General features: G+C 49.9%; 1 protein-coding gene across 1 annotated transcript in view; it reads left to right on the top strand.

Annotated features, from left to right (window-relative positions):
- Nucleotides 1–479: 479 nt before the first annotated feature.
- PDILT (protein disulfide isomerase like, testis expressed) overlaps nt 480–27,032 on the top strand; it is a 33,995-nt gene continuing 7,442 nt past the window's right edge. Inside the window, exons 1-7 of the mRNA XM_075319179.1 lie at nt 480–751; nt 5,862–6,068; nt 17,729–17,862; nt 19,403–19,540; nt 21,716–21,826; nt 21,926–22,051; nt 23,209–23,406. Of these exons, the coding sequence (XP_075175294.1) occupies nt 553–751; nt 5,862–6,068; nt 17,729–17,862; nt 19,403–19,540; nt 21,716–21,826; nt 21,926–22,051; nt 23,209–23,406 (1,113 nt within the window). The 5' untranslated portion in view covers nt 480–552. The remainder of the gene's footprint in view (nt 752–5,861; nt 6,069–17,728; nt 17,863–19,402; nt 19,541–21,715; nt 21,827–21,925; nt 22,052–23,208; nt 23,407–27,032) is intronic.

Raw genomic sequence — 27,032 nt, 5'->3', positions numbered from 1 at the left:
TAAGGCCCTGGGTGACATATTCATACGCTCTTGTGACCCAAGCCTCAAGCTCCGTAAACTAAGTGAAGGCCATTAATGGTAAAGGTTGATTGAGGACCCTGGACACATTTTGTTGAGGCCTCTACTGTTCTTCTGGGACCCAGAACTTATATGGTTCTGTTTCATAGCAACATTTAGGAAAGGTGGCCTCATATTGCAAATCTACTAGGTTTTGTAGAAATATTACCCAACTATACATCAATGCATACCTTGATTGATTTGGCAATCCGAAATTGAGGAAAGGTTCAGAGTTGTACAAGTTTCCTAAAAGCATATGGAGAATAATCTATTCCTATACTGAGGCACAAGATTCCTAATGTCTGTCAACTACAAATACTCCCAGGGACTGCACGTCGGTATCTCGAGTAACTTTGGCAGCTTTCCTTGACCATATTTTAATCAGTTAATGTGACGTGTGAAACTACCACTTGCTCTGCTGGTAACAGAGAAATAACAGGCGGCTGGAGGAACATATGGATTTTTCTTCATCTTCTTCCCCCTAACCTGGACACCATGAATATCCTGCTCCTTATAACATCCGTGTTCTTCATTCTTGCTCTTGGTAACGCTGAAGAAGAAAAATCAGGAATTGGACCTAAACCAAAGAAACACAAAGCCCCCAAAATCAAGGAGGATCATCATGTCCTTGTCCTCACGAGTTCCAACTTTGCCCGCGCCGTGAAGGAAAATAAGTATTTATTGGTGAAATTCTGTAAGTATTGTGGGACTATTCTGTGTTTTAATCTCCAGGTAGAACCAATTAAATATATTAAGGAATTGTATTGACTACAAAATTCAAAGATTCAAGAGAGTCGAATTTCTTGTGGTCTTCCTAAGAAGTAAACGCAATACAGACTGCTGTAAAGAGTGACTGTATCTTGCTGAAGAACATAATTTCTCACAGCCCTGTTAAAGGGGATATATTCCACTAAAAAATAGTTACGGCGCCCCTCGTCTGTGAGCTGTTTTTTGACATTGCAGCTGTGTTCTATTGAACTGCAATACCTGACACGGCCTATGTACAGGAGTGGCGCTGTGTATGGGGGAATAAAGGTAACTTTCATAGTAGGACAAATGCTTATAATGCAATTCCCTTACACAGCTGAAAGTTGAGATTGATAACTATAAGCATAGCCCAATAGTTGTATAATTTCTATTTAGTCTGTACATTACTAAGTGATAGCCAGAAGCTTCGATCTGGGGCCCTGCAATGTGACGTATTCAATTGAATGGCCAACCGTATAACATTTTTGGGGAAGAAGGATCTTGATGGCTGGACTATCCCATTAAATATGAAAATTTTTTACTACATACACATATATATATACATATATATATATATATATATATATATATATATATATATATATATATATATATATATATATATATATATATATATATGATAAAATATATATAATATATATATATATATATATATAAACATACATTTATTGCCTGCGTTTTGGGGTAAAAAAAAAATGATTTTGGGTTTCATTAAAAAAAATTCACCATTTGCCTCCTACTGCAGCCTATGTGTTGTATTATCTATTGCTGGCTGCAGAATGAGTTAACTGAGAATCTGTCGGCTCATTCAGGAGAGTTTGTAGCATTTTTTTTACATTTTTGTTTTTATGGACCATAGAGCACATCAAAGCGTAATGTGCGGGAAACAAAGAGCCTGTAAAAACCAAACAGTGCAACATTTTTATGAAACCCAATTGCAAAAAAATATCCTTATCCTTCAATACATGCACTTAAGAAAAATAAATTATTGCCCCCATGGGTGGACAAACCTTTTAATTATAATCACTATTATTTCTTTTATTTTGTCTTTTATCAATCATAGAGCACATCAGAGCGTAATGTCCAGCAAGCAAAGAACCTGCAAAAGCCAAAGATTACGAACATATTTCATGAAACCCAATTGCAAAAAATATCTTTAGCCTCAAATACATGCACTTAAGAAAAGAAAAATAATTGCCTGCAGTGGGTGGACAAAACTATATATATATATATATATATATATATATATATATATATATATATATATATATATATATATATATATATATATATATATATATCATTCTCAATGTCCTGAACTAATCCTAAACTTCCACGTGCAGCTTACAATACCTCTCATACAAATGGTTATCCAGGTCTTTATTGTATTATTTGCTTTGTGATAGGAGCCCCATTAATAATAATTTTAGAACGCTTTGATGTCCTCTCCTTGTCTGTCCTTGACCGTGTCTCAGCTCATTGACTGCTATCCCATCTATTAGAATTGTTCTTTTACATAAATGTCTTATTTATTAATAATGTAACTATTTTTAACAGTTTAATAGAAGGTTTTGGAAATTATTCTAAAAAATTCCATAAATCCATTCCATAGGCACAGTCTTAACAGTTTGTAGTGTGGCGCCACTGAGGCTTCAGTCGCCTTAGGGTACTGCATCTCTTTTAAGATGTAGTACTCATCACGGGTAAGGAGAGGTTAATCGATGGTGATTCTCACATTCACACACCACAAACAGGTGCCTTTCCACTGGGGGGGAAGGCCTAGGGTATGCAGAGGGGGTTGGCCATCACGACGCATGGGACTTTACCGGTCACTGAACCAGCCAACTGGGGGCGGGCACCACTTGGAGAAAAGGGAAGGAGCATCTTCACACACAGTCAGTTAGCCCTGGGCACAGCATGGGTGAGATGCACTTGGGGACCTTGGTCTACTCTCTTCTACTTCACACTTCTGGGAACACCATAGGGCCCGTGGCTTTGAGCATCCAGCTCAGCCCGGGTTCTCTACAGCTACACTGGATTCCAGGGTCTGCAGCGAGGGCCGGAAACACCCGCGACCCGTTCCATATTTCACCTACATCGGGATAGGAGGGACCCCGAGCAGAAAGGACTCACAGTGGGAACACCGGCGGTGACCTCGAATTGCTCGAAATCGGCTGGGGCCCAGCACAGCGGTGGCCAGTACTTCTGAAGTGGCAACCGGGTTACAAAGAACTGTGAGTAAAACACCTGGAACCCGCAGAGACGGTGTCCCCCTGTCATTCCCGGTGCCGCCGCCCTGCGCCTCGGCGCCTGCCATCACTACTCCCCTCATCATCCTCCCCAGGGCCCGCTCCACCTGTGGGGAGCAGAAACACCTCTGCTGCTACTACCATCTGCCCCGGAGGGCAGCAACAGCAGCGGCGGCTAATTCCCTGGCCGCATACCGCAGGTGGCATCCAAAATCAACCTCCACCAGCCTCCATCACCATCCCTCTCCGTCCGTGTACACCTCGGGGTCACGAAACCAGGCAGGGCCACCCGTGACATTCCCTGATCCTCACCGGCCTGGTGACAAGTATTTTCCCCCGACCCCCCCCTGGGTGCTACACTAGCAACGGCATTCTACTTAGGTACAGTAAACGGATAGAACAAATAAGGTCACCTCCTTCCTCTCCATGTGGTACCACACAGGTTAATGTGTAACGCTATAGCCCCCACACACATGCAACTTAGATTAGTCGTCTTCCTGCGACACCAGTACCCACAGGTCAATGTGTTTCTCTGGGTCTCCTGCCCACTACCACAGAGAGTGATTCCTCATGAAGGTTAGTACCCTCTTCCATGTTCCCGGCTAGAGAGATCCTTTCTCTTACAAGGTCCCCTTTACTGAAGCCACTGCTGTCAAGGACTACTTTCATACAGGTTACACCCACTTTCTTCGGTGATCACTTCTGTTGCCACTAATGTTCTTTTCGGTCCATGCTTCCTTGTCCTGCCCAGCAGCAACTCACTAGACTTATCTGCTACTAACATTCATTCTTCCCACTCTCCACAACCTAAAGGGTGTATTCCCATCTTGTACATTTATTGCATATCAATGAGATAGATCATCAATTTATAGTTGATGCTGTACCTACCAATCAGTCTCTGAGGCTGCCAGAGTAGAGGTGGTCAGAGAACCCTGAAATGAATGGGAAGTTCAATAGTCTCTGGCTTGATAGTGGGCATCAGGGCAATATCAACTTCTTGGCCCATGTGATTGACGCTATAAACGAGAACTGATTGACTTGTATACAGTGGATTGGTGCTTGTTCATGGGCAGAAGTTGACATCTAAGGCCGGGATCATAGCACATTTTGTCCACATATTTATAATAGCACAAGACGGAGTCTTTCACTACAATGAGGCAGACGGCATCACTTTGTAACTCGTCTGGTTTCTGTGCCAGCATTGCCCCTTTTTGGGAGGGAAACGCAAAAGTGGTTGTGTAGCGCCCCACGGGGCAAGTGTTTTAACCTACTCGTCGCTTGGCCAGGGATTGCAGATCCCCTGCGTCGTCACGGGGTGGCCTGGCCCAGTTCCGTTGTCCTAAGGCGTACAGGAAGGAGAATTGGAGGATGGAGGTGTTAGGAAAGTCTATTAGGATCGTGACGCCACCTGTAGTACGCGGCCAGGGATGGGGGCCACTGCTGCAGGGTCTCTCACCGGGGCAGATGGGTGCAGCCGGGATGGTGTCGCTCCCCACAGGTGAAGCGGGATTAGCCCGGGAGGATGGTGGGGGTAGTGGTAGTACCCATTGGCGCCACAGCGCTGGGTGACTGAGAGGCAGAGACAGGGGCTGTGGTTATAGGTCTTTTTACTCACAAGTCTTTCAGACGCTGCCCAGGGTACTATTCTCTGCCACGATGGGCTGTAGCCAATACCGGATCATTGAAAGGTCAAGTCCGGTGTGTGTCAGCCTGTGAGCCCTTTCCTCCTTTGATGCGCTAAGTATTGGACCCCCATGGCATGAAGCACTTGAGGGTCCCGGCGTCAGTAAAGTGTCCCGTTCTGTATGCTGATAGCGCGGTTCCATTATGGGGCTGGTCCTCAACCCCGGAACCTATGCGCTATTTGCTGCAGACTCGTGGGATGGGTCTAGCCGTTCTAGCCGTTCCCTGCGACCCTTGCAGAGTTGGTAGACAACGTGAAGTATGCCTGCCCTAGGATTCTGTATCCTGACAGCGCCAGTCCTGTGGAAGCAGCTGTCCTGCTTTTTGTTGGACGCCTTGTCCCACAGAGCTGCGCACGGCACGTCCACGCTGCTCTGTGTCTGAAGCTGTTCTCCCTGTTGTAGTTGTGTTGTGTGTTCTGAGCTGTTGCCCCCAGCCGCTGCCACCCGCCGGTTCACTACTCTCACTAGGTCAACCTGCTCTTCCCACTGTGTGCTCCTAACTCCCCCTAGTGGTTGCTTCTCGCTGACCCTGAGTCCCCAGTCCAGTGGATCTGGGGAGCCCCTAGTGCGGTGACATCCTGTAAACCCACCACTGTAGTGACCCCCTACTGTGATCCGACCCTGGCCCGGTCCCCATTAGGGAGGGCAACCCAGTGTTACTGTATCTTTGTGTGATGGAAACCGGTACCGACCTTCCCTGGACCCAGGATAAGTACTACACCCTAATGGGGGTACAATACCCTGTGGCGCCTGAAGCCTCAGGGGAGCCACAGTTGTGTCTGCCTAAAACGAGGGACACCACTGAAATGGAGACCAAAAGTGATTCCGACTGCCTCATTATAGTAAATAGCTCCGTCAGTCCTCTACTGGGGCCCCACCTGAATCCTGTTTTTCAGACATTTCCCAGAACCCCCAACATTTTGTCAGTCACTGCTTCTACAATTTGCTGTGCGCAATCAATTATCATCTCGTGCATATATGAGCAAACGCTTAGACATAATTGTACAGTGCAGATGGGGAGAATTGTTAATGAAAGTATTACATTTTAGTAATCTTTTTGATAGCAAAATAAGAAGTTAACCATTTTACTGCTGTATTCTAGACGTTGCTCTGTCTGCACCTTCACAGACAGTGAAGGAAGAGTTCTCTATAGCCGCAGCACAGCTCAAAGAAGAAGCAGCAGATGTAAGATTTGGTCAAGTGGACATTACCGCGGAAAAGAGTCTTGGAAAAGAATTTGAAATCAAGGAGTTTCCAACTTTTAAACTTTTTGTCAATGGCGATAGAAAGCATCCAACAGACTGCAAAGGTTTGTGCATAACACTGCGTATGCTGTATACTGTGCAGGACTAGTCCGCGGGGAGCCCAGCTCTATACACCATATGGCCATTACCAGGTACTGCAGCTCTGATCCTATTGAAGTGAATGGGAAATGAGCTTTAGTACCTGAGAACGGCCATGACAGAGTACACAGAGCTGTCATATACTGGTTCTATACTAGAGTTGTAGAAAGACATGGACCGCACATCCAAAAATCATCCCGTGATCGAATGCCGCCAGGCAAAAATGTATACAACTGAAGATGAAGTTCTTAGTTTACCATTCTCATCAGATTGTATGAAGTCGCTGCCTCATCAGGATGAACCTTTGTGTGCCCCCCCAGTGCTGTCTGTGCTTTCTCCAGTGCTGTCTGTGCTTTCTCCAGTGCTGTCTGTGCTTTCTCCAGTGCTGTCTGTGCTTTCCCCAGTGCTGTCTGTGCTTTCCCCAGTGCTGTCTGTGCTTTCCCCAGTGCTGTCTGTGCCCCCCCCAGTGCTGTCTGTGCCCCCCCCAGTGCTGTCTGTGCCCCCCCCAGTGCTGTCTGTGCCCCCCCCCCAGTGCTGTCTGTGCCCCCCCCAGTGCTGTCTGTGCCCCCCCCCCAGTGCGGTCTGTGCCCCCCCCAGTGCGGTCTGTGCCCCCCCCAGTGCGGTCTGTGCCCCCCCCAGTGCGGTCTGTGCCCCCCCCCCAGTGCGGTCTGTGCCCCCCCCCGTGCGGTCTGTGCCCCCCCCAGTGCGGTCTGTGCCCCCCCCAGTGCGGTCTGTGCCCCCCCCAGTGCGGTCTGTGCCCCCCCCAGTGCGGTCTGTGCCCCCCCCAGTGCGGTCTGTGCCCCCCCCAGTGCGGTCTGTGCCCCCCCCAGTGCGGTCTGTGCCCCCCCCAGTGCGGTCTGTGCCCCCCCCAGTGCGGTCTGTGCCCCCTCCAGTGCGGTCTGTGCCCCCCCAGTGCGGTCTGTGCCCCCCCAGTGCGGTCTGTGCCCCCCCCAGTGCGGTCTGTGCCCCCCCCAGTGCGGTCTGTGCCCCCCCCAGTGCGGTCTGTGCCCCCCCAGTGCTGTCTGTGCCCCCCCAGTGCTGTCTGTGCCCCCCCAGTGCTGTCTGTGCCCCCCCAGTGCTGTCTGTGCCCCCCCAGTGCTGTCTGTGCCCCCCCAGTGCTGTCTGTGCCCCCCCCAGTGCTGTCTGTGCCCCCCCAGTGCTGTCTGTGCCCCCCAGTGCTGTCTGTGCCCCCCCAGTGCTGTCTGTGCCCCCCCAGTGCTGTCTGTGCCCCCCCAGTGCTGTCTGTGCCCCCCCAGTGCTGTCTGTGCCCCCCCAGTGCTGTCTGTGCCCCCCCAGTGCGGTCTGTGCCCCCCCAGTGCGGTCTGTGCCCCCCCAGTGCGGTCTGTGCCCCCCCAGTGCGGTCTGTGCCCCCCCAGTGCGGTCTGTGCCCCCCCAGTGCGGTCTGTGCCCCCCCAGTGCGGTCTGTGCCCCCCCAGTGCGGTCTGTGCCCCCCCAGTGCGGTCTGTGCCCTCCCAGTGCGGTCTGTGCCCTCCCAGTGCGGTCTGTGCCCCCCCAGTGCGGTCTGTGCCCCCCCAGTGCGGTCTGTGCCCCCCCAGTGCGGTCTGTGCCCCCCCAGTGCGGTCTGTGCCCCCCCAGTGCGGTCTGTGCCCCCCCAGTGCTGTCTGTGCCCTCCCAGTGCTGTCTGTGCCCTCCCAAGTGCTGTCTGTGCCCCCCCAAGTGCTGTCTGTGCCCCCCCAAGTGCTGTCTGTGCCCCCCCAAGTGCTGTCTGTGCCCCCCCAAGTGCTGTCTGTGCCCCCCCAAGTGCTGTCTGTGCCCCCCCAAGTGCTGTCTGTGCCCCCCCAAGTGCTGTCTGTGCCCCCCCAAGTGCTGTCTGTGCCCCCCCCAGTGCTGTCTGTGACCCCCCCAGTGCTGTCTGTGACCCCCCCAGTGCTGTCTGTGCCCCCCCCCAGTGCTGTCTGTGCCCCCCCCCAGTGCTGTCTGTGCCCCCCCCAGTGCTGTCTGTGCCCCCCCCCAGTGCTGTCTGTGCCCCCCCCAGTGCTGTCTGTGCCCCCCTCAGTGCTGTCTGTGCCCCCCCCAGTGCTGTCTGTGCCCCCCCCAGTGCTGTCTGTGCCCCCCCCAGTGCTGTCTGTGCCCCCCAGTGCTGTCTGTGCCCCCCCCCAGTGCTGTCTGTGCCCCCCCCAGTGCTGTCTGTGCCCCCCCCAGTGCTGTCTGTGCCCCCCCCCAGTGCTGTCTGTGCCCCCCCCCAGTGCTGTCTGTGCCCCCCCCCCAGTGCTGTCTGTGCCCCCCCCAGTGCTGTCTGTGCCCCCCCCAGTGCTGTCTGTGCCCCCCCCAGTGCTGTCTGTGCCCCCCCCAGTGCTGTCTGTGCCCCCCCAGTGCTGTCTGTGCCCCCCCCCAGTGCTGTCTGTGCCCCCCCCAGTGCTGTCTGTGCCCCCCCCAGTGCTGTCTGTGCCCCCCCCAGTGCTGTCTGTGCCCCCCCCAGTGCTGTCTGTGCCCCCCCAGTGCTGTCTGTGCCCCCCCCCAGTGCTGTCTGTGCCCCCCCCAGTGCTGTCTGTGCCCCCCCCAGTGCTGTCTGTGCCCCCCCCCAGTGCTGTCTGTGCCCCCCCCCAGTGCTGTCTGTGCCCCCCCCCAGTGCTGTCTGTGCCCCCACCAGTGCTGTCTGTGCCCCCACCAGTGTGTTCTGTGCCTTCCCAGTGCGGTCTATGCCCTCCCAGTGCTGCCTGTGCTCTTTCAGCGGTGTCTGTGCCCCCGCCCCCCCCAGCGCTGTCCGTTGTGAGTCACTAACTTTGAATAGTTTTAAGATTGCGGGGTCGCTCACCAACCACCACCGCAGTGACAGTGCACCTGTCGCGGGCGGAGGAGGGGACGCTGCGCTCTCCCACTGCTCGGGTCCGGCTGCCGCTGCTGCTGCTCGGTGGCTCGAGCGATGGGCCGGATCCCGGGGACTCGAGTGGCGCTCCTCGCCCGTGAGTGAAAAGGGGTGGTTTGGTTTTAGGGATATTGTCCGTGACGCCACCCACGGTTGTGGTGATTTTGTGGACACCACCGCTGCTCTGGACGGGGATCCCGGGAGCTGTGACAGGGAGCAGCTTTGTTGTTAATTCTCCCCTCCGTGGGTAGGGGGTTGGTTGTCCCGGGGCCCAGTGATGGGGTAGGGATGGATGACAGGCGGGTTGCGGGGCCTGATGAGGTGCAGGGTCGCGAGGGCAGCGCTGTGCCGCACGGCACGGTGGTACTCACTCAGCCCAATGTTGAGGACACAGTTCACGGTAAAACAAGCGGCTGGATGGACGGGTCCCTCAGACGGCTGCGGTGTTGTTGCTCCCGGCAGGTTAGCGGTTACTGTCTCTTCCCTGCACCTAAGATGTTTGTACGGTTCCAATGGGTTCCCACCGGTAACCCGCTCCCCGGCTTGGATATGGGCCGGAGGAGCCCCTTTTGCTCGCAGGCGCTGGCCCTGAGAAACTGTTGCCTTGGCGGTGGCGGTGTCTCCCTCACTAGGTTGGACTGTTGCCTTCTGTCGGGTCTTGACTGTTTGGAAACCCAGGAGGTCCCCTTCACTAACGGATTCGGCAAATTCACGGCGACTCCTAGCCTTGCCGGGGTCCGAAAAGCCCCTGCCACTGGTGCTGGCTTCTTTTTGCGTACCGGTTCGGTACCGCCGGGCCACCACCCGTCCACGGTCCTTACGGTAGACTCCAATCGGCCACTCCTGCAGACGGTCACCACCGTCTGCCAACCTTGCTGATCTGTCCGGGCCACACACCCGGACCAACTTCAGGCTCTTTTGCTGTCACTTTTCTCCTTCCACTCTCACTTCTCAACTGTCCTGACTCCTCTCCAACACTGATCTGCTGGTTTTCCCGCCTCCAGGACTGTGAACTCCTCGGTGGGTGGGGTGGGCCCACCCCCCTGGTGTGATCATCAGCCCCTGGAGGAAGGCAACAAGGGTTTTGTGTCTGACTTCGATGTGCCTGCTGGGAGTGTGGGGTGTTGTGGTGGTGTTCTCTGTGGCCCCTGGCTTGTCCAGGGCGCCACATTCCCCCTTAGTTAAATGCAGACCATCCTCGGGCTGCCCGTCCAACACCGGTTTTATTTTCACCAACTGGAAAATAGAAAAATGTAAAACTGTAACAGACATACAATCATAATAACATCTTCCCACAGCGGGAGGTACTCTTAAAACGTTGCGTAAACGGTTACGGCTTCCACTCTCACCCACCCAAGCAACCTGGCCCTGATGCTGCCCCTAAGCAAACAGGCAGCACCCCTTGACCCCAGTCCTGCACAAGTTGCCCGAGCGGGTTCTGTCCTTTCCAGGGGACCCACGTCCATGGGGAACCCCTGAAACCCCCAGAGGATTGCCACCGGTTCCGGTGGTGGCTGGGCCCCAGCCTGCTCCACTGCGGGCCCTTCCTCCAATCTGCCTCTCCGGAGGCGGGAACGGTGGAAGCTGTAACAAAACATTATTTACAGGCCACAAGTTTGTGGTTGCCTTGCAAGTTCTCAGGCATGTTCATAGTAGTTCCTATGCAAAGTGGTGAAGGGGGTCCCAACGGGGACCAGTTGCCGGCTACGACCGGTTCCAAATCAAGTTGACAATCAGGTAATTCTTTCACGGTTTCATTCACTTATCATTTGCAAAAACTTTCAAACTTTTAAACAGTGCTTTCAACACACACATAATCTCTCCCCCTTTAAAGAGTAGTTTCCCTGTACCTAAGTGGGGGTCTACCTAGGTTGGGACGAGTGGACCTCCGGGGTCCAGTGTCAGTGGGGATAGGCAGTGGGGCAGAGGGAACAATCAGTTCCTCTTCCCTGCTATCGTGTGGGGCAGGCGGAGGCATAGGGGAGTTGGGCACAAGTTCATCCCTGGGCACTGGCACTGGCTCACGGTTGACCGCCTCCATCACTTCGTCATCCACGGGTTGTGGGAACAGTATCACTGGAAGAATCACCGCGCCGTTCTGTGTAGGCCAGTCCGCTGGGAAGTCACCCATCACTGTGTGGATTACCTCTTTTGCCTTCTCCGCTGGTGGAGGAACCGGAACTTCAGCCGCTGCTCTCAATGCTGGTGGGCACTTCTTTAGATGGTCCCGGGAAACCGTGGCCAAAGTGCCCCCTTGGTCACGACTGATCTGGTAGGCCTTCCCATCTTCCCAGCTTGTGGGCTGTATGACGTATGGGGTTTGTTCCCATTGATCATCCAGCTTGTGGGTCCTCCTCTTCCGCTTCAGCACTACATCTCCAGGCTGGAAAGGGGCAGCAGTCGCCCTCTGGCTGAAGCGCTGCTCCTGCTGTTCCCGACTCCGACTCAAGTTCTTCTCAACATATTCCTGAATCTGTCGGTATTGCACCCTCCGTCGAGTTTCCCATTCAGCTGTCGAAGGGAGTGCCTCTGGGGCTTCCAATCCCATGTCCAGATCCACAGGTAGCCGGCCGGGGCGAGCCCTCATCAGGTATGCCAGGGTGCACTTCGTTGAGCTGGAAGGAATATTATTGTACATATCGACCAAGTCAGGTAGCTTCTCCGGCCACAGGTTCCGCTCTTCTAGCGGCAACGTCTTGAGGAGGCCCAGGACCAAGTGATTCATCTTCTCACACATGCCGTTGGTCTGGGCATGGTAAGGCGTGGTCCGGATCTTCTTGCAGCCGTACAGCTGACAGAACTCATGGAATACCTCCGCTTCAAAGGCCGGGCCTTGGTCAGTAAGCACCTTCTCAGGGTATCCATGTGGTCGACAGAAATAATCCTGGAACGCTCTAGCGGCGGTACGGCCAGTTAGGTCTTTGACTGGGACAACTACCATGAACCTTGAATAGTGGTCTACTATGGTTAGAGCGTAGGTGTACCCACTTCGGCTGGGGGTGAGCTTTACATGGTCCAGGGCGACCAGCTCCAGCGGTTGATGTGTAACGATCAGGTGTAGGGGCGCCTTCTGGCTGGCCTCGTCCTTCCTTCTCAGCGTGCAAGGGCCGCATTCTCGGCACCAGGCCTCTACAGACTCCCGCATCCCACTCCAATAGAACCGCTCTCTCAACAGCATTTCCAGCTTCTTCCATCCGAAGTGTCCGGCACCATCATGGTACGCTTGTAGAACAGTGGGCACATTAGCTTGGGGAATTACCAACTGGCGGATTTTCTCATGAGTCTTCGGGTTAATCATCTCACGGTACAACTTCCCTTGGTGTAGATATAACCGGGTCCGTTCTCGCCACAGGCGTTGGGCTTCGGCTGAGGCGGCAGGGTCTATTCCAGTAGCGCCCTGCTCCACCAGGATCTTGACTAGGCGGACAGCGGGCGCCTGGTTTTGAGCTTCCTGCCACTCCTGACTGGGCAGCGGATCCAGGTTCACCCGTTGCTGGTGGACATGCACTTTCTCAGTTGGTGGCTGGTGGAATGCAGGCAACTCGATCTCTTCGAGGTCGTCATCCTTGCACCCTTCTTCCGATAAGTGGGGCATCCGAGAGAGTGCATCAGCATTAACGTTGGCACGCCCGGCCCTGTATTTGATGGTGAAATCGTAGTTGGCTAGCCTGGCCACCCACCGTTGCTCCAACGCGCCCAACTTGGCCGTGTCCAGGTGGGTCAGCGGATTGTTATCCGTGAAAGCGGTGAACTTCGCTGCGGCCAGGTAATGGCAGAACCGCTCGGTGATAGCCCACACCAGCGCCAGGAGCTCGAGCTTGAAAGAGCTGTAGTTCTCAGGATTCCTTTCAGTCGGTCGGAGCTTTCGACTAGCATAAGCAATCACTTTTTCCTTCCCATCTTGGACTTGGGATAGGACTGCTCCCAAGCCCACATTGCTGGCATTGGTGTAGAGGATGAACGGGTGGCTGTAATCAGGATACGCTAGGATCTCCTCTACGGTCAAGGCCGCTTTCAGCTGGCGGAAGGATTCCTCATGCCTCTCTTCCCACACCAGTGGGACTCCGAGGGGTTTACCACATTTGGTGTGTCCCACGAGGAGGTCTTGCATGGGGGCAGCCATCTTCGTGTACCCCTTGATGAAGCGACGGTAGTACCCCACCAGACCCAGAAACTGCCTTACTTCCCTCACTGTGGTTGGCCTCGGCCAGTCTTGAATGGCAGTGATCTTCTCGGGGTCAGGGGCGACACCTTCTGCACCCACCACATGCCCCAGGTACTGCACCCTGGGTTTCAGCAGATGACATTTGGAGGGCTTCAACTTCATCCCGTATTTGGCAAGGGACGCGAACACCTCGGCCAGGTGCTCCAGGTGGGCTTCATATGTCTGGGAGTACACAATCACATCATCCAGGTATAACAAGACGGTCTCGAAATTTAGATACCCCAGACAGCATTCCATCAGCCGTTGGAGGGTCCCAGGGGCGATGCACAGCCCGAACGGCATACTATTGAATTCACAGAGCCCCATTGGGGTGGTGAAGGCAGTTTTCTCCCGATCCTCGGGTGCCACGGCTACTTGCCAGTGCCCGCTGGTGAGGTCAAGGGTAGAGAAGTAGTTCGCGGTTCTCAGTGCGGCCAAGGACTCTTCAATACGGGGCAGTGGGTAAGCGTCTTTATGTGTTATCTGGTTAATCTTCCGGTAATCCACACACATCCGCATGGTGCCATCCTTCTTCTTAACCAGTACCAACGGGGCGGCCCAGGGACTACAGCTGTCCCTGATGACCCCTGCCTCTCATGTTCCTCAACATGTCCTTGGCACATTGGTAGTGTGCAGGGATAATAGGCCTGTACCTCTCTTTGATAGGGGGGTGTTCACCGGTGGGGATATGGTGTTGGACCCCTTTAATCTGCCCAAAGTCTAGGGGATGTTTGCTAAAAACTTGCTCATACTCCCGTACCACCCGGTATACCCCTTCTTTGTGATGTGTAGGGGTATCGTCAGTGCCTACATGTAACTGTCGGTGCCACTCATCTAACTCCCCTTGGGGCGGGTGAGTGCTGGCAGTTGGTGGTGAGGTTGGGGGAACTGCCTCGCGGATGGTGTGAGGATCCAAAGTGAGCAACTTGGCAAGTGTAGCATACCGGGGAAGCCTGACTTCTTCCTCCCCACAGTTCAGCACCCTCACAGGCACTCTCCCCTTCTTTACATCTACCACCCCTCGGGCGGCCATTACTGTGGGCCAGTGCTCGGAGGGCATGGGCTCTATCATGGCAGGGTAGTCACGCCCCTGAGGCCCTACTGCTGCCCTACACCAAATCATCATCTCGCTCCTAGGGGGCACAATCAACGGGGCAACATCCATCACTCTCACCCCACCAATCTCTCCTCCCGTCGAGTTCACATGCTGGCGGTACATCAAGGCTCGGATCTCACGCTGCACAGCTCTCTGTCGGCTTCCCGCCGCCGTGGCAGCCAGCTGCTGCAGTAGGGTCAGCACATCACTCATACAGTGCTCCATCACATTAGTTCCCAGCACTATTTTCGGGTTATGATCACTGGGTTCATTCATTATCACAATCATACCCTGGTGTTGCAGTTCAGCTCGTCCCACAGTCATGGCCACTTGCTTGTACCCCACTTGGGTCAATGGGAGTCCATCAGCAGCAATCAGTGTTATACTGGCATCTGGGGGAGCCAGCTTGTCTTTTCCCCAATACCGTTGATACAGTGTGTATGGTATAGTGGTTACCTGTGATCCAGTATCCAGGAGAGCCATCACCGGTATGCCGTCCATAGCCACGGGGATGATAGGCCGGGCCCCGATGTACCGGTCCCGCCAGTCTGGGGGGCCATGGGGTTCTACTCCTGAGGATTGGCCCGTGGCCCCAGGGGTTGCTCGTTTAACGGACACCGTCGGGCGTAGTGGCCGGGTTTGCTGCACCTGTAACAGATTGGGGGCCCGTTCCGTGAGCCATTGGTCCTTTTTCGCTGCATCCAGGGGATGTCCTCAGGGCTGTCGGCGAGCTGCATCTCCACCGGTGCCTGGGATCTGGTTGAAGGCTGGAGTGCGGCAAGAATCTTAGCAAGGTCCCCATCCATGCGGCGAACTCGAGCAGTGAGCTCTTCCATCGCCCCGCTTGGGGCTGCAGGCACTAGAGGTGCCGGTGGGGTAGGAGCCACCACAACAGGAGCAGTCTCAACTGGCTACAGGGTTGGCTCAGGAGCGTCCAATGCGGGGGGTTGCAGAGCTTTGATGGCCCGTTCCTTTAATACGGCAAAGTCCACGTCAGGGTGTTCCAGGGCCCACAGCCGAAGCTGCTTACGGTCCTCGGAGGACCTCATCCCCTGCACAAACTGCTCACTTAACATCTTGTTACTGTCCACACTGCTGATGGTGTCCACCCGCTTCAGGGTGCGGAGTGCGGTTTGCAGGCGCAGAGCATAGTCCCGGATGCTATCTGCGGGCCGTTGTCGGCATTGATAGAACTGCATCCGCAACTCTGCCTCGGTACGGGTCTCAAATGCAGTCTGCAGCTTTTCAAAGATGGTGGCTACAGAGCACCGGTCCCCCTCAGCCCAGGTCTCCGCCTCTTGCTCAGCCGCGCCGGTTAGCTGCCCCAGCACTAGCGCTGCACGTTGCTTATCAGTCAGGGGGTACAGTTCTAGCAGCGGGCTAAGTTTTTTCCGGAAAACCTGCAAGGCATCAGGTTTTCCATCATACTGCGGTAGCCAGGCAGCTCCGGGCACATAGGACAAAGAGAACGGCATCACCTGAGCGAGAGCTGGGGTCGCGGCACCCCCCGCCAACGCGGCCGGTACCTGGGCAGACCTATTCCTATTTACGGGTGCTTCCGCGGCTGCGTCCGCCGCTCCTCCGGCGGCTTCATTGGGCGCAGACATCTTGTTTCCGTCCCCCTTAGTCTCTTTCTGGCCCCTCCTCTATCGGGGCGGGGTTTTGGCCTTCGCGCCTCCACTACTCGAGGAGACGCTCGAGCGGGAACTCTTCACGCCCAAGATGGCGGCTTTTCAAATTTTCCGGCCGGACACCTCCGGCGGTCACACAAGGTGCACTTCCACCAGTCGGTAGAACGGTAGGATCCTGTTCGTGACGCCAAGTTGTCGCGGGCGGAGGAGGGGACGCTGCGCTCTCCCACTGCTCGGGTCCGGCTGCCGCTGCTGCTGCTCGGTGGCTCGAGCGATGGGCCGGATCCCGGGGACTCGAGCGGCGCTCCTCGCCCATGAGTGAAAAGGGGTGGTTTGGTTTTAGGGATATTGTCCGTGACGCCACCCACGGTTGTGGTGATTTTGTGGACACCACCGCTGCTCTGGACGGGGATCCCGGGAGCGGTGACAGGGAGCAGCTTTGTTGTTAATTCTCCCCTCCGTGGGTAGGGGGTTGGTTGTCCCGGGGCCCGGTGATGGGGTAGGGATGGATGACAGGCGGGTTGCGGGGCCTGATGAGGTGCAGGTTTGCGAGGGCAGCGCTGTGCCGCACGGCACGGTGGTACTCACTCAGCCCAATGATGAGGACACAGTTCACGGTAAAACAAGCGGCTGGATGGACGGGTCCCTCGGACGGCTGCGGTGTTGTTGCTCCCAGCAGGTTAGCGGTGACTGTCTCTTCCCTGCACCTAAGATGTTTGTACGGTTCCAATGGGTTCCCACCGGTAACCCGCTCCCCGGCTTGGATATGGGCCGGAGGAGCCCCTTTTGCCCGCAGGCGCTGGCCCTGAGAAACTGTTGCCTTGGCGGTGGCGGTGTCTCCCTCACTAGGTTGGACTGTTGCCTTCTGTCGGGTCTTGACTGTTTGGAAACCCAGGAGGTCCCCTTCACTAACGGTTTCGGCAAATTCACGGCGACTCCTAGCCTTGCCGGAGTCCGAAAAGCCCCTGCCACTGGTGCTGGCTTCTTTTTGCGTACCGGTTCGGTACCACCGGGCCACCACCTGTCCACGGTCCTTACGGTAGACTCCAATCGGCCACTCCTGCAGACGGTCACCACCGTCTGCCAACCTTGCTGATCTGTCCGGGCCACACACCCGGACCAACTTCAGGCTCTTTTGCTGTCACTTTTCTCCTTCCACTCTCACTTCTCAACTGTCCTGACTCCTCTCCAACACTGATCTGCTGGTTTTCCCGCCTCCAGGATGGTGAACTCATCGGTGGGTGGGACCAACCGCCTGGCCCACCCCCCTGGTGTGATCATCAGCCCCTGGAGGAAGGCAACAAGGGTTTTGTGTCTGACTTCGATGTGCCTGCTGGGAGTGTGGGGTGTTGTGGTGTTCTCTGTGGCCACTGGCTTGTCCAGGGCGCCACACACCAGTAGGGTGAGCAACCTGGTGCCCCACAGCACCCATGCTGCAAGGCTGAATGCCCATGACTCCAGGCCAAGCTGCCACACAGACACAAAACCACCACCACAGTCGCCAACACACCACACCAACACCTTGTGGAAGGAGGTGAGTTTTCCAGCTGCTTTCAATAGGTGTTGGTGCTGTGTGTTGGCCATTGTTGTGGTGGTCTTGTGCTTGTAGGGCAGTGTAGTGTGGCGTCATGGGCACTCAGCCTTGCAGGTTTCTCTGAAGCACCAGGTCACCTGCCCTGCTGGTACCTTTTCGCTGCAGCAGTAGTTGGCATATTGCAGCAGTGGTGGTTGGCACAGTAATTCTCACGTATAATCACCTAATCACCACTCTTTTCAGATGCAGGATCCATGTCCCCTCTTCCTTGGTAGGTGATAAATGTTGTTCTTGGTTCCACTCTATTTTTATGATGTTTTCCTTCTGATTGCAGGCTTTAGAACAGCCTCTGCCTTTGTGACCTGGATAAACAGACGAATGGGACCTAGTGCAATGCTAATAAACAGCACAGATCACTACGAGTCCTTCATTCGGTCAGATGAAGTCTCTGTGGTTGCATTTTTGAAGGTAAGAAACTTATAGGTATTTTAGGAAGAAGAAATACCATAATAAATCAGGCACAACCTGGACATTAAAGCTATGCTTCCATGATGAGTATTTGGTGGATTTTTGATATTTCAGATTTTGTGCAGCATTTCTACACCCATTAATTGGCTTCTGTAAATGGGTTACTATGGATTTATTGCAGTTTTTTTTATGTGCATTTAAGCACATTTGTTTTTCTTTTTGATACGTGAAGTTTTAAATAGTAATACTTTTTTTTTTACGAAAACTTTCAGTTTGATGAGTTACTTAACTTTATCCAGAGTTTTATCAAAGCTATGTTCAGATTACATTACTTTTTACTGCATTTCTGCCGAAAAACACACCAAATACTTATTATGGGGAATTAGCAAGTCTTTGAGAAATCCAACCTTTTTCTGCCATCTTGACATCATCCCTCTATTTTTTTATAGTATATATTTTACTTTATTTTGTAACGTTTTTGTTCTAGTAATAAGGAACCTCTATATTTCATGATGTTTAATTAGCTGGAATGACTGCATACGCCCAGTATTTTTTTATTTTTCTGCTTTGTCCATTGCTATGCCAAGATGTAACTGTATTGGGCCAGAAATCACCCCAAGTTTTCTCAGACTTCTCTGGATGTTCCTCAAAATCCTGGGCTCAATAGAGCCCCCCCCTAGTATCCCTAGGTCCCAAAAGACTCCCAATGCTAAAATATTTCATCCCTGGAAACCTGATCTACATATATCACAAGTCAAAATGGATGATAAGAGATCCATCATATATATCATGAAGTAGTGTGAACATAGGTTTAGGATACATCCAGCCCCATCCTGGTAAATGTTCCTCAACCTGGACCCATCCTTGGTATATATGCCCCTAATCCTGGTAACTATGTCCCCCTTCATGGTATATACAGTATGCTCCCATCCTGGGCCCCATCCTGGTATATAGAGCCCCATTTTGGTATATATGTCCTCATCCTGGTATATATGTTCCCATTCTGGGCCTCACCCTGGTATTTATTTCCCCTTCCTGGCATATATATGTCTGTGTTCTTTCTCTAACGCAAGAGCAACCCATTCAACTCCCCTTCACCGGCTCCCACATCGTACGTCGTCCTCCTTTGTAGCCAGTACACAGTGGGTGGCAGCTCACATCGGTGTCCATGCTTTAGCGACGCATGACATCACTATCGTGCACACCTAGTCACGGTACAGCCAACGTCAGCTGCCAGCCACTGGTCGGTAGTTTGTATTGCAGAGCAGGGAACGGATGGGTCTCTGTGCTGCAATGCATTTCAGCACATCCAGCTGAATCAGGCCGCCATCCCTAGGCCCGGTCGTGGTCGCAACCTCTGCGACCACGAATGTTATACCACTGGATGTACGATAACCATATGGTAACAATTTTTCCTATACTAAGTTCCATATTTCTCCAATATATATTGCTTTATGTAGGCAGAATTGACAGTTGTTCGAAAATTTGCATAAAATCTTGTTTTTACCTCTTTATGAAACATTTTATGAAATGTCTGCAGGATCCAGGCAGTAGTTTTACAGAACATTTTTCAGAAGCAGCAAGAGATGCCCCAGACTTCCCATTCGGTCTGGTAACCAATGAAGATGTTCTGCTACATGTCGGGATAACCCAGAATATGGTTGCAGTGTATAAAAGGGTAAGAAATGATCTCCCAAATAATGCCATGGACTAGGAAATGTGCATTTTGTAATATGTAACAATTGTGTTAAAATACTCCCATTCATATTTTTTTTTTCAATTTGCCACTATTGAAGTGTTGGTTGACTATATGAATAATCAAAATGCACATACACAGATTCTGCAGTTAGGTTAACTATCCACCTACCTAAAGTTAATATACAATCTTACTCTATTCTGAGATCTTTCTAAGGGCATATAGAGCAATCTTGACGGATGTTGGAGAATCTCTGTTTTCAGTGTGATGCAGCTTCAGTTTGTCTCCCCTGCTACCTGCTTGTGATAGGTTTCTCCTGGCCAGCTTTTGCAAGCAGAAGGCAGGCTGAAGCTGCATCTGTAGAAGTACACTGGAGATTCTGCCCACAGCAAAGATAGTATAGACAAGTGTGAGTGTCATGGAAAGTGTGTAACTCTGAAGCTAATTATTGTGTAGGCTATATAAAGAAGAAATGGTATTTTCAGCTGCGGGAAGATGGAAATATATATTTAGGTAAATGGAGCACAGCACTAGGTGGGGAGGGAAGGAGACTTCTCATGACTAGATATATTGGATAAGTGATTACGTCATCCTTTAGTTCACAGGAAGTCAGAGGCTCACTTCCTGTCTCCACGGGAAGTCAGAGACTGTCTCCACGGGAAGTCAGAGACTGTCTCCACGGGAAGTCAGAGACTGTCTCCACGGGAAGTCAGAGACTGTCTCCACGGGAAGTCAGAGACTGTCTCCACGGGAAGTCAGAGACTGTCTCCACGGGAAGTCAGAGACTGTCTCCACGGGAAGTCAGAGACTGTCTCCACGGGAAGTCAGAGACTGTCTCCACGGGAAGTCAGAGACTGTCTCCACGGGAAGTCAGAGACTGTCTCCACGGGAAGTCAGAGACTGTCTCCACGGGAAGTCAGAGACTGTCTCCACGGGAAGTCAGAGACTGTCTCCACGGGAAGTCAGAGACTGTCTCCACGGGAAGTCAGAGACTGTCTCCACGGGAAGTCAGAGACTGTCTCCACGGGAAGTCAGAGACTGGCTCCACGGGAAGTCAGAGACTGGCTCCACGGGAAGTCAGAGACTGGCTCCACGGGAAGTCAGAGACTGGCTCCACGGGAAGTCAGAGACTGGCTCCACGGGAAGTCAGAGACTGGCTCCACGGGAAGTCAGAGACTGGCTCCACGGGAAGTCAGAGACTGGCTCCACGGGAAGTCAGAGACTGGCTCCACGGGAAGTCAGAGACTGGCTCCACGGGAAGTCAGAGACTGGCTCCACGGGAAGTCAGAGACTGGCTCCACGGGAAGTCAGAGACTGGCTCCACGGGAAGTCAGAGACTGGCTCCACGGGAAGTCAGAGACTGATTTCTTTTCTACACAGGAAGTCAGAGACTGATTTCTTTTCTACACAGGAAGTCAGAGACTGATTTCTTTTCTACACAGGAAGTCAGAGACTGATTTCTTTTCTACACAGGAAGTCAGAGACTGATTTCTTTTCTACACAGGAAGTCAGAGACTGATTTCTTTTCTACACAGGAAGTCAGAGACTGATTTCTTTTCTACACAGGAAGTCAGAGACTGATTTCTTTTCTACACAGGAAGTCAGAGACTGATTTCTTTTCTACACAGGAAGTCAGAGACTGATTTCTTTTCTACACAGGAAGTCAGAGACTGATTTCTTTTCTACACAGGAAGTCAGAGACTGATTTCTTTTCTACACAGGAAGTCAGAGACTGATTTCTTTTCTACACAGGAAGTCAGAGACTGATTTCTTCTCTACACAGGAAGTCAGAGACTGATTTCTTCTCTACACAGGAAGTCAGAGACTGACTTCCTGCCTACATAGAAGAGCATGTAAGTGATTGGTGGTCAGAATAATGATCACATGACACAAATGTGTATTGAATAGAGGAAAATGTATGGCTTTAATTGAACAGAGATTAAATAAATGACAAATTTAGAATATTGCTACTGATTAAACATTGTTTATGTATGAAAATAAATAATTTGCTGCAGTTTTTTTAAATATATACATAGAGGATTTGAAGCTACATTCACTATAAAGCACTCGTAAAAAAATAAACCGGACATAATGTTAAACCTAAATTGACATATAGTAAAAGAATGGATGCAATATTTGTGTTTATTTCTATGGAAGGATAAACCAGTCCACTATCTGATATCAGAAGAAGAAATTGAAAGCAAAGTGGATCTTATTCGATTAATCCGGACATACGTCATGGATGTGGTAACAGAGTATAACCTAGAGGTGAGCGCAGAGAGGAAAAGTATAAGATGATTTAATATGACGGAACTTTTACTTTGGAAGGTTTATCTAATGCGTTATGTATATATTTCCGTTTTACAGACGTCTGTGACTATATTTGATGTCCCCATAAGCAATCACATCCTTCTCTTTGCATCGAAAAGATCGGAGCAATATAGTGCAATGTATGAAAGCTTTGAATCCGCAGCGCTGGAGTACAGAGGAAAGGTACGACTTTCAGGATGACACGATGATAGTGGTGAGATACAGACTGCGCTTTACAATTGAAGCCACAAGGTGGCAGCAGCAGCACGGCCACTTATTGCCAAAATCCAAAATTTAGAATTCTAAAACTTGGCTTCATGTTTTTGGTAAGAGGTGCATTGCATATCCATACTAGAGAAACCTGATTTTTTTTTTCCCTGATACGTTTTAGCCTATATAGAGCAATTTTCGTTTTTGCGCTTTATTTTTTCCTCCCCCTTTTTCCAGCCGTCCTGTCTTTTTTTTTTTTTTTTCTACTTCTTCTTTTCCCACCATATAGCCACATGAGAGCTTGTTTTTGTAGGGACACTTTATAATGTGGAATGATACCATGCATTTTACTAAATCAATGTACTATAAAATATAAAAAAATGCAATAAAGCTATTATTTTTGTGTTTTTTTTATTGTTTTTACGGCATCTATTATCCAGTAAAAATTACTTGGCAATATTATTCTCCAGGTTAGCATGACTACGGTAATACAAAACAAATTTGTTTTGTTTTTTGTTTTTTTTTTCTTGTGGTGCAAAGGTGTCGTTTTGGGATTTTTTGTGCTTAAAAAAAAAAGTCTAAAATTAAAAAAAAAAAAGTAAAAAAAAAAAAATTGTTTTGCTATTCTTTAACTTTTTTATTTTTGGTGAGCACTTATTTTTTGTGAGCCTAGCTAACCTTTTTATTGATACCATTTTGGGGTACATTTTGCTGACTTATTATTGCATTTTTAGGGAGGTACAGTGACTGAAAAATGGCAATTTTAGTGGTTTGATTTATTTTCTTTTTATAGGTTAATAAATGTTGTATTTTGATTGAACTTTTATGGACATGGTAAAACTAAATATGCTTTTTATATATATACATATATATATATATATATATATATATATATTTTTAAACTGGAAAAAAAACACACGTGTTTTTTTATATTTGTAAAAATATTTTTATTAACCTTGATTTTATTGAATTTTTTATATATGCTGCACACCTGCAGTATTGTGTTATCGAGTGAAAAAACCCCATAATATATGAAGTCCAAATTTGACACTGAGCCTCAATGGAGGATGAAAATGGTGGCAACGAAGATGCTAGACTCCAAAAACTCTTCTCTCTTCTTTATCCACCAGATTGTATTTGTGTTCGTTGACACAAATGAAACCCGTAATGGCCGAATCTTTGAATATTTCCGAATTACGGAGGTGGATGTCCCCGCAATCCGCATTCTGAACTTGACCAGTGATATGAAATACAGGATGCCGGCCGATGACGTCACTTTTGAAAATATTAGAAGCTTCTGCCAGAGTTATATGGATGGAAAAGCCAAGGTAATGTATATTGGGCTGCATAAATGCAAGTATGGAGACCCCCTCCAAAAATATGGACTGATACAATCCATGTATTATATATTTTGTTGTAGGACTGTAGACAGTGAGGAGTGTTTAACTTTGGATATATCTTTTAGGCTAGGTTCACATTTCAGTCAATTTGTATCAGTCACAATCCCGCGGCTCTGGTAAACAACGGAATCCATTTGGCGGATTCTGTTGTTTCCCATAGACTTGTATGAGTGGCGGATTGCGACTTTTGACCTTGCGTTGCATCCGCTGCGCGGCGCATCAGTCATCTTTGGACTGACCGCCGGGCGGAAACAACGCAGAATGTAACGTTTTTTGGGCGTCAAAATTAACGCATCGCGCAGGAATCCGTCGCAATCCGTCAAGCTTGTAATGTTTGTCTATGGTGCGGGATTCTGTCATGCTCTACTGGGTATGCTCAGCATGTTTGGCACATCCACTGGGCTGTCCCAAACCCAAACGGATCACGATGGATCCGTCAGAAAACGGACGCACAGAGGATGTAACGGACGCGATGGATCTGTTTTTTCAAAGGATTCCTGTGAACGGAATCCTGTGAAATAACACATCCGTTGCGTCAGTTGACATCTAAAAAACGACGGATCTGTCGCTCAGTCGCAATGACGGACCTGACGGATTTAAAACCACGGGAGTGTGAACCTAGCCTTATGTGTTTGTTCCACTATCACAGGTGCCATGTGGTGAACAAGCCAGATTGCTGGAGTATAAGTATTTTTATGGTTATACTGCTAACTAGTGGCATATTGTGGTATTGGGTAATTTGCTATTGTGTGTTCAGGACGTTTTGGTCACATGATCCTCTTGTACAGGTACTAAAATTGATAGAGTATATTATTATTTAGAGTAAAGTGTTGCAAGGGGTCATGGTATTTGTTTCTTTGTGTTACGGAGAAACGGTCTCAGACTATGACTGATGGGGGATTGATCTACAACCAGTATGAGAACATGTAATGGATCCCACGAACTGTGTTTGTAGTGCCCCTTTAAAAAATTATGCCCTTGGTCAGACAAAGTGGTTTCCATACTCAGGAATGGCAAAAGGAATGTAGACAAAGACCAGCAACAATTCATCTGATTTTCACTCTTTAGCAGGCAATGAGCTTGATAGTTACAATATCTCTTTAAGCTCTAATATGCTTGATCAGAAGTGAAAAATTGGTTTACCGTAATAAGCTAACACAGGCAACAGTTTGCTCGTGTTTACTACAATTTGCTGGCAAACACCTCAGCAGCACTTCCTTCACAGAGACAAAATGTCTTAATCTCCTTCACAAAGTAATACAATACTCATCCACATTGCTGTTCGTGGCATCTTCTCATGGTAACCTCTCTTGGCAACTGTAATTTGCAGTAGCTCTTATCTGGCAAGTTGCACATGTGCGGCCTACTCATTCAGCTACCACATTCAGTTACATCTTTAAATGTTTGAATTAAATGAAGTTTTAAATTAGAGAGATATTTTTGCTGGACCATATCTCTCTACGTTATTTAGCCTAAATCTTTCTCCTGAGGTAGGCTACAACCACTGCAGTCCAGGATAAAGCTCTGTACCCACTACTCTGTAGAATTACCTAGTTCTCTGTGGTTTATCTGTGGTGGCACACCAATTAACAAACGTTAATCACACATTTACTTCTGACGTCTTCTTCTTTATGCAATCCCCTTCCGAGCTAAATCAACTCAACACAAAATAACCAGGCACACAGAAAGATGGCATGGGCAGACATGTTATCCTTAACTCCACATTCCCAATGACTCAGTATGTCACACAGCAGCTCAGTGTGTTAACTCTTTATTCTCTGCATTAATCACTTCAAACATGACTCCTGCTCAGGGCTGCCAAATTGACATTCTATTTTTTCTGTACAGCTTATCAAAATATCACAGACAGACAATATTTTTAAGGACACTTTGGAATACTAGAATAAACCATTATGGTTATCAGTGATATTTGTCTGCATCCCATTATTCTGATATGAAGACCTTTACTGCATTCACTGTGTCTGTATAATGATGACAATTACAGTAAAAATCATCTGCACAAGGTTCTTCAGACTAAAAAAAAATCACGGATGCCTCAAATTTTTTTTACGGACAAGGCAAAAAAGTGCCATATTTTTACTAAGGGTACTTTCACACTTGCGTTTTTTTCCTTCCGTCACAATCCGCCCTTTTGGAAAACAGCGGAATCCGTTAAGCTGTTTCCCATAGACTTGTATGGATGACGGATAGTGCCAAAAGGACCTGCGTTGCTTCGCTGGACGACGCTGCATTGCTTCCACCGAACGCAGCATGTAACTTTTTTTGAGCAGCAGAATCCTTAGGATTTCACTGCGCATGCTCTCTCTGGCTCCCTGCACCCATAACCAAGGTAAATATCTGGTAACCAAGCAAAGTGCTTTGCCTAGTTACCCGATATTTACCCTGGCTACGTGTGCAGGGATCCTGACACTTCTCAGCTTGACTCCCCCCCCCTCCCGCACTCCACTCCGCATGTACACACCCACACACACACTCACCTGTCCTCAGCACCATGGCCCCGCTCGGCTCCACCCACCCCGCACTCCGCCCCCCGCAAACATTCTCGGCGGCCAAGCAATCAGCTGATCACCCGGCGACCAGCTGCTGTGAGCGATCAGCTAATCACCCAGCGACCGGCTGCTGTGAGCGATCAGCTGATCATTCACAATAGTCTGCCGCCAGTAAAACTGTAGAAGAAAAAAAAAAATCAAAACGGATTCCGTTGTTTTGCAGCATCCGTTGTGCCACTATATGCAACACATCCGTTGCATGCGTCACACAACGCAATGCAACGGATACCGTTCAACGCAAGTGTGAAACTAGCCTTACTGTCCAGGAATTTTTGGACGATTGGCAGTCTTGCCCCTGTTTCTCAGTGGAAACTTGTCTGGGCATGTTAGCATTTTGACCCAAAAAATGTATTGCTAATCACAACTCCAATCCCTCACATCACACATGTGGCACTTAACTGGGTCAGTTGTCACAGCATTTGAGATTTTTTATTTATATATATATATATATATATATATATATATATATATATATATACATACATATATCATAGTATAAAATACTGTATCACATCGATCAACATATCATATCGTCAACATGGTAATAGCACAGTTCAACAGGTAGCATCATGTGTTGACATAAAATATTTTATGATGTTTATGAGAGGGCAGTAAACCAATTTCCGACTCTCTAGCAAATGCAATGGCAATAATTTGTCATATTACTCACCATTACCTGGGATGAAGCTCTAGAATTCGAGCACTGATTATACTCACTTACATAGTTATAAAGAACCTAACAACTCAGGCAAACAGAAATTACCCCTGATTGGTAGTTACATTATAAGGCAGACTAATAAGGAACATTTGTATTGCAATTGTTCCACAATTTCTAGATGCAGATGTTCAGATTGATGAACTTCTGACTATCTTTGCTTATGGGAGACTCTGCCTCTCTAATATGCTTTTTTTATATACAGTCATGTGATTTAGTTATAAATTCACCCTCCAACTGTTTTCTATGACTAAATCTAACTTTTCCAG

This window comes from Anomaloglossus baeobatrachus, chromosome 7 (assembly GCF_048569485.1).
Source record: "Anomaloglossus baeobatrachus isolate aAnoBae1 chromosome 7, aAnoBae1.hap1, whole genome shotgun sequence".
Classification (NCBI taxonomy): Eukaryota; Metazoa; Chordata; class Amphibia; order Anura; family Aromobatidae; genus Anomaloglossus; species Anomaloglossus baeobatrachus.
This window is presented reverse-complemented; position numbering and strand designations above follow the sequence as displayed.